The following is an 8,567-nucleotide window of genomic DNA, read 5'->3' on the forward strand; positions in this document are numbered from 1 at the left end:
GAATACCAGAGTATGGCACACATTTAAAGAATGGACACTGCGAGCAGACAGCTAGTTTGCAAAATCATTCACATAGCTGCACTCCATAGAGAGGGCAGTCTTGCACTGATGCGCAGGGACAGTCTCCATGCAACGCAGTTGAAAATACACCCTTGATTAAGCAACCTGCTATGTTTAGGTTTTAAAATTAAGGCATATTCAAAGGTTTCAATGTAAAAGATTACATCACTCTTCTCGGTTAAATCAGGTAATGCAGAACCACATATAATTTTCCCCAACATAACTGTTTGCATATACATTATTCTTCTCTAATTTCCATAACTCCATGTCAAAACAACCGCATACTGCTTTGTTAGGTATCACGTTCACACTGGTCATTTTCAAGGCAACAAAGACAAGAGGAACTGACAATTACCAGTGATAAAAAGTATGCTCTACAAGAACCCACAAAGTAATACTTCCCCCCCTCTGTTCACTATTAAAGAAAAGACTATGAAACACTACATTCAGAACAAATGTGAAAAGGTAGGCAATTATGAAATGGACTGAACTTTGCTTCTCTTGAAGCCACATCATTTTTTTCAGTGAATTTGACTTTCAGTGCAGCTCCAAGTCATGCTCTTAGTGGTACATTAAGATTTCCAACATGTTAAGAGTAATTTCAGTCACTTGAGCCTTCAACGGCATGCTTATAAATTATGGGTTTTATTAGTACGGTCAAGGTAGGAAAGGAATTCAGGCTTTTGATTATAAAATGCAACATCTTTCTCTGATCCTTTTAGCTAGGCTTTTTCTTTTCTTCTTCCCATTCTTTTCTTTGCTGTCTTCCATTTTTCTGGCTCTAATTTCTCTCATTAAATCGAAAAACACCTAAAAAAAGATGTAAGAACGTAAATGCCAGAACAGTCACAGACATAGGAGTTAAACTATCACTGATTACATCTGTTTCAGTTGGTTAGAATGAAGTAAATTATGCGCAACCCGTTTGAGCAAACAAACATTAATCCACCAAATCTTTCACCGATTTTTGAAGGCCAAGATGATATGATGCAAACCTGCTTCTTTCACTGTACCATAATGTTCCCATTTTCTGATATTTGCTTATGAATTCTGTCAGAATTTTCTACAAGAACTGAAACAAGAGTTTCATTACCATCCAGGATTTTAAAAATATATTATCTACATCTTAATAAGGATACTCAAGGAAGTAAGTTTACATTTTGAGTATTTTCAGTGGTGAAATGCACAGGCTGAAAAAGTACAATCAATTCTAGAAGCATATTAATGGAGCAGTAGCATACACTGAGCATTTCATGGCTTGCATGTTCAGTATGCAGGTCTAAACATAAAGTGACCGGAGAAACAAACAAACAAACAAAAAGTAAGGTGGCACTTCCATTAAACCTACATTATCAACCACACAGCTATATAAAACAAGTTTTTAGATCAGGTAAGTCTCAACTGCCATATTATAATCTCATAGTACATATGAACTTCATTTTCATCAAGTGGTTTAGTTGGAAACAAAAATGACAGAGATACACCAATGACTTGAAAGATTCTACTGTCAGTTAAGGCTTTATGACTGAACTGCTTAATATGCTACTTTATTAATTTGAAAAGCAGATACTGACTTGACTTCCAGGAAGCTACAGCAAATAATGATTTCATCTTTATAATTTTACTCTAGGAAATCAGTTGAGCAATTCTAAGACTCAGGAAATGTTCTCTAGATCTGTGTCAGGGGACTTGATCCATTTCTGTGAAATATGAACAGTGCAGGGGCTGAAAAGATCCTCTACAGAGCTCAGTAGGTTTTCATTTGCAAAGACACTAACACCATATTAACTGCAGCAAAACCAAACCTTCATATTACACACAATCCAAGGAAAAACAATGTAATGAAACATTTCCATCAAGAAGTAAGATCATCTTTAGATTTCTAAACATGTACTAATTTACTTGCTTGTACTTAAACCTGTGCAAATGGTGTGATGCAACTGTCAACTTGCTCAAGTGCTATTACTCAACTATAGTATTTAGCTGCCTGGAGTACATAACCTTCTGAGAAGCTGCCTAGTGGCTCACCTTTATCAAAGTGAGTGGAAGTCAGTTATGCCTTCCACAACTGAGCAATCCACTATTATGGAATTCAGAGAAGCCAGATTCCTTATGGAATAGTAACTTCAGTTTGCATAACAAACCCCCTAACTTCAGATGTTCCAAGTAACTGGTATTTATTAGTGCCAACAAAGCCTCATTTGTGGCCTGTCAAACCTTAATTCTATATGATACATGCTAATCTGGATCCATAATACCACCAGCTCCAAAAAGAAACTTGGAGATTTGTAGTAGCCTAGAATGTGTGTGCAAAAGTCATTGATTAGAAAGCTATTAAAATATGTATATACATAGTTTTTTCTACTTCACCATCATTTAAGAACTAGATTTTGAAAAGCTGGGAATTTCTACATGACTATAATAGACAGATGTTAACTGCAGTCATGCAACAAAATTAAAATATGTGCTAGCTTTTAACAACAAAGTCAGGGATGTATTCAACAATGACACTGAGTTCTGCTGCGTTTAAGTGATTTAATTTCCTCTACAGAACGGCATGAAATTCTTGCTGTAGTACTGAACAATCCATTTCTTCAGGAAGTACAACTGATTGGAGACAACAGTCAAGTTTAAGTTATTGCAAAACAGAACTCATCACAGCTCTAACACTGCAACTGACAGCTCGTATGTAAGGATTTATATTAGAGAGTTTCTCAGTGCGTGTCAACAGCTCTGAAAGGAAAGGCTGGGACACTGAACTAAGCTACTTCTTTTGCCATGCATCTGTTACTCTTGCACTCTACAAGACTGAGAGTTATTCCAAATCCTTTATTCCAGGAAGTCCTATCTTTTAGAGTTATAGCTGAAATACTTAGAACTAACCACTAATTTGTCTTCTTAGAGACAGATTCTCTGTCTATTATCTCATGACCTTCTGAACCAGGTTTTATCCCTGAAAATTCATGAGGCACCTCTAGGCTGTTCAAAACTTAAAAAGGTTCAACCATTTTTCATCACAGCAATATACAACCAGGCATCTGGTTAGATGAGGATAGAGGGGGCTCCAATCCCTTCATTACCTACTTTTGTAAGCCGTTTCATTCTGGCTAAAGATCAGACTGCATTCTTCACTGATCAGAAGATTATTATCTTCTAGTTTTAGAAGACACAGTAAGAAGTCTAGGCCAAAACAGCTGCCTCAAGAAATTTTTAATGAAATAAGGTCTTGTAAAATGATTCCTTGCAGTTTAGAATGGGATAAACTTGTTACACCTAACATATTCACTGTTCTCTGTGAAGTCACCTAGTCATGCACTCATCAAAAGCTAAGTGAAAGAGTTATTTGAATCAAACTTCACAAAAAATGCTAACATAATGAACATATATAGAGTATATACCCATAGAAAAGAGGTATAAAGTAAAAACTGATGGATAAATTCTTCATATAAGAGAGGTCAGTTATTACCTTGTCAACATTAGCTCGTGTTTTTGCAGAAGTTTCCACATAGTTAACATTCCACTGATCAGCTCTGGTTTTTGCCTCTTCTACAGAAACTTGCCTTTTATCTTCCAAATCTGATTTGTTACCAACTAGCAAAAAAGGAACATTCTCATCTTCTTTTACTCTTAAGATCTGCTCCCTGGAGGAAAAAAAAAAGAAAGAGAAAGAAGAATTAATCTTTGCATGGAGTGCTATTCTTAGAACACAAAAAGAACTCAGACTAAATACTCTTCCATCTTACAGTGAAAATACACTTATATTCCTTTTATGAAGCTTACAAAACAGTAAAATCTTAAACCTCATATGACATTATATAGAATGAATTCAAAATACAGACAACTAGTCCTCCAGGAAGGCAGGCAGTGAGTCCGTAAGAAACTAGAAAAGTAGAACAGGATTGGTTTAGGTATGCATTTATGCAAATAAGTCACTCCTTTTAATAAAGGTGTTATACTTGAGAGCATTTAGCATTTATATTACTATTTGTGATTGCCATTTTTACGCTACCTGAACTTAAGCTTTTCACTTGATTATTTTTTTTCCTAATAAAATGCATGTGCCATTTGTAAAGCTGATAAAATGGTCTATAGCAGGGACCAGGACAAGGATCTGTTCTTAAGTCTATATTTGGTCTCTGCAGAGAAACTCTCTCATTCACTTACAAGCCAGTGTACAGATACAAGCTGTACATGCATCAGATTTTTAAGAACAGACCTTTCTACTGTTTGAACCGCTAGGATGAAGGGTTTAAAGTTTTATTTACAACTCAGTACTACAAATGGTTTGGTACCCAAGTCTTCTACACTGAAAAAAGTTTTCTTTTACTTGGAAATGCATTAAAACGATCAGGAATAACAGTTTTCCCAGAAGAGGGATATTTTCTATTTTGTCTCAGAAAACAGCATAAAGTTAGCAGTGAAATGTAGCCCTTTATCACGGAGCAATTTCTGAAAGATGGACAAAACGCACAAAGAAACAAATTCCTTTTGCTGGCTGAAGTGAAACCTATTGTCAGATTTAAATTTGAAATGGAGAAGCTGAAGGGAATTAATTAATGGACATTCTAAAGGGCCTTGATTTGTGTATGGCAGGATCCTCCTACTGTTACAAAAAGCTCTGAATAGCATGCAGTCTTGTGGAAGAAGTCTACTTACAGGGCTGAGAAACTACAAATAGCCTATAATTTTTTTAAACCAAGTAAGTATTTGAGGCAGCTTGTAAGACCACATTAATCTCTCAGATGTAATTAAAAATTCTTCCTCTCCCTCACAAATATCAGTACAAATGTTTTAACAGGGTCTGCAACTATCCAAAAGTAGTTTGAATAATCAGTGGATTAGGAAGGGTGGCCAGAAGAAAACTCAGTGTGTCACTGCAGTATCTGTGCAAATAAGACTTCTGCTTAAAACTAGTAGCTTTCAACACTAAGTGTTCAGGCAGTGCCAAACAATTTCATCATGCAAAGTGTTAATCTAACAGCAATTCAGGTGACAATATTCTCCTTTGAGCCCCTTCTGAAGACTGCTATCTCCTAAAGAAAGATTATCTAATTAGCGATATGCCAGCTTAAAATCCAGAACTTCAAAAAATGAGACTGAATAATGCTTCTCAAAGCAAGATCACGTTTAATCAATCTGCCTTTCAAATATTTAATAGTTTAGTCATTGCAGGTCTGCTTTCTATTGAATAAAAAATTATTTGGAGCAATGGCATTTCAGAGCACAGGAGCCCCATCGAAGACCTTGAATAGCAGTAAACAGCTCTCCTGTTGGAGATGTACCATTCCAGAAGAGTAAAATTCCATGGAAACAATCAAACATCAAAATTCTTCTTGTCTTGTCACTTGCTTTCATACCTGCCTCTTAAATAGTATTCCCTCAGGTTGCTCAACAATGCCTGAGGTATTTTAACTGTACCTTCAAGAAATACAGGTGACTTGTACACAGAGCAAAAAGAATGTAATTCCTGCATTACATTTTAGCATATAGATGTCTACAGTTTCAAAGGAAACTTGAAAGGTGCTGTCAGATTTGGATTGGAGAGTTTTAATATCTTCATTGAAGGGATACTTTTCTACTGTATTTGCTGTTTCACGATGTATATTGTTGACATTCAGCCTTTGCTGGAAAAGTAGGGCTTTTTCTAGAGCCATACAAGATCACGTACTTTGAAGCATTAACAGGATTTTAAACAGATTTCAACAGGCAATTTTGCTCTCTAGAGAAGCTCAACTATAACAAATAGTCTTCCAGGATTGACAATACCTAGAATAAGCCTGCTAACAATTGAGGCCTGGCCTCTCCCTCTCACACAAAATATATAAACACAAATAAATAAGAAAGAGCACTAGAAGAGGAAAAACGCACTTTCTTCTCTCTCCATACTTCTTCCTCCTCTCTCAGAGATATTAAATGTCTTCTGATACTTAGTGCTAATTAAGTTGAACTGTGACAGCATCTCTGAGAAGCCTTATTTCAGTGAGATGTAGATAAAAGAAAACAAATATAAAACTAAATTCTCAAAGGTTATCTCCTCTTCTATTTTGCTACACTTCGAACTGGTAAAAGTTTTTTCTGCCCTCTTTCATCTTTTTTTTTTTAAATACACTGATAAGTGATTTAAATAGGCTTTATCTTTGAACCAAAATTAAACACCTGTAATATACAGCTGCCTGTATAACAGTCTCTTATCATAAAAAGTTTTAACATGCTGCATGCCTGAAAAGCATCTTAAAAAGCCCTACCCTGTTAAATCTTTAGTACACCAGAAAGATCCAGTCCCAAAATTTGTTTTTACCACATTGCTCCCTATTAAATAAAATACTGATTTTGATGGAAAGGGTGAATGCCATGCAGAATTCTATGCAGACCTTTTGTCTTTTTAATTCAAAAATCTACATCAGTATTTTCTAAAGAGATTTACAGGAGGCTTTTACACAAAATGCGCAGCTACTACAGAATATGCAAAGATACTTCTCAATTCTGTTGCTCATAAAATCATTTAAGAGGTAGAAAGACTTTTGTTGTTGATACTACACATTTCCCTCTCCCAGAATACAGCGCACATACTTCACATCACCTAAGACTTCACAGACAGACATCACCAGACATAGGTCTTCTGCACGGTTTTCAACTCAAATCTGGTCACATCATCTTTATAACTATGAATTATTCTAGCATAAAGCAGCTAGATATGCTGCAGCTGCCATTTTGCTCCAGATGGTGCTTCACAGGTTAAGAGAAACACAACATAATCCTCTATATTCAGCAAGAACTAAAACAAGACAACTCTGGAGAATATGAAGTATTCTACCTACATTACATGCAAACATACAGTCTTTAAGCAACTTTTTTCAGATCCATTACTTTGGATAGCAGTATGCCTGCTCACAAACACTGCTTCTTAGCACAAGTGCCAAGCAACACTGATTTATAAAGGGCAGAAGTCTATTGAACGTTGCTATGTATCAGCTTTGCGGCAAAAGCATTTTTGGTATTCAGAAATACAGCAGCGAAGATATCTGAAGTGGTACACATAGCAAAGGCATGGTTAGGCATCTGTTCAAAACATTATGTGACTAAAGGAGGAGCTGTCATCTAATCTGGACTATCATAAGGATATTACAAAGCAAAACAAAAAAACTCTTTGTTATTATCTCACTGTAATTACAATAATTATCTTGCCTTGTAACTTACCTGAAGTCTGCAGTCGCTGCAAAGGATTCCTGCTCTGTAATAGAGAAGACGCAAAGAAAGCCTTCACCACTTCGGAAGTAGTTGTCTCTAATTGCAGCATAGTCCTCCTGCCCTGCTGTGTCCAATATATCAATTTGGACCTCTTCCCCATCCAGAACCACCTTTTTCCTGTAGCTGTCTGCTTTGGTAGGCTCATAATCTTCAACAAACTAGAAAAAAACTTCATGGTATAAATCATGCCTGTATAAGGCAAATGCTTCTATTTGTGTATAACAAACATCTTATAATTAAGGCAAGCTCTCTATCAGCCCAAACAGTTTAAAGGTTTTTGCTTTCTTCAGCTATTACAAGGAAATTTTAGAGGTAACAGCAAAACATCAACATCTGTGCACTATGCAAGCCTCTGCTTCTGGCCAGGCACAACACTGTCTGTGTTCCATTATGCTATCAGGCACTCCTGACTTTTAATATATTTAGTATCAATTTTTGAAGGATACTGAAGCTGTAACCTCTGCCTATTAATAAAAAATAATTACTTTTGCTGACAAAAAATAGGGGAAAAAAGAAACAGGTTTTCTTTTCTCTCAACAGCAGCATAAAAAAACATGGAAAAAAATAGGTCATTTCAGCCACCATGCAACTCACCTAAGTGAAGAAGCCTTGAGCTATAATATATAAATAATTTTAATAGGTCTTGTGAAGAATGACAAAATGTACTGATAATATGAAAAAGCATCTAACTGCTTAGAAGTATGAAATTGCCTAATTTTACTTTCACAGGCATGTCTAGAGGGCAAATCACTAGTGTAAAAAAATATTTTTGTTCAACTTTATTGCTGACTTTTATACCACATCATACATATTTAGACCCTTTCAGAAAATAACTACTAATGAATGCTTAAATAACAGTATGGAGCAGACATCTGAGAATTTCTAGTGGAAATTCTTACCTCATCATACATAAACTGTAGTGTTAAAGCAGATTTTCCAACACCACCGCTTCCCACCATGATGACTTTGTGTAAAGCCAATGAATTCTGTCCTTTAGGCTTATTTGCTGCCATCTTTGGATTGCAGAAAATTCACAAGTATAAAATTAAAAAGATCTAGAAGAAAAATATTGCTTTGTTAGTTTTCTTTTCCTACTCCCACTGTTTAAAATGGGTTTGTTTTAAATCCCTATATATCGAAAAGACTTAATTTCAGTTCTGCTGTCTTCAGTGAAAGCTGCCTGCTTTTTCACTGGAAGCCATTCTACAAATTATACCAAGCTCATCTTTTTTTGTAGCATGAGCAAAGCAAGCATTCAC

General features: G+C 35.7%; 1 protein-coding gene across 1 annotated transcript; it reads right to left on the reverse strand.

Moving 5' to 3' along the window:
• Positions 1–686: 686 nt before the first annotated feature.
• On the reverse strand, positions 687–8,365 carry RALA (v-ral simian leukemia viral oncogene homolog A (ras related)). Its single transcript, XM_010179055.1, has 4 exons — positions 8,208–8,365; positions 7,258–7,466; positions 3,527–3,701; positions 687–870 (listed from the first exon to the last, which is right to left on the reverse strand). Exons 1-4 carry the CDS (start codon positions 8,319–8,321, stop codon positions 748–750), a joined length of 621 nt encoding a protein of 206 aa, XP_010177357.1. The 5' UTR covers positions 8,322–8,365; the 3' UTR covers positions 687–747.
• Positions 8,366–8,567: the final 202 nt, after the last annotated feature.

Source organism: Mesitornis unicolor, unplaced genomic scaffold (assembly GCF_000695765.1).
Source record: "Mesitornis unicolor isolate BGI_N332 unplaced genomic scaffold, ASM69576v1 scaffold12492, whole genome shotgun sequence".
NCBI classification, from domain to species: domain Eukaryota; kingdom Metazoa; phylum Chordata; class Aves; order Mesitornithiformes; family Mesitornithidae; genus Mesitornis; species Mesitornis unicolor.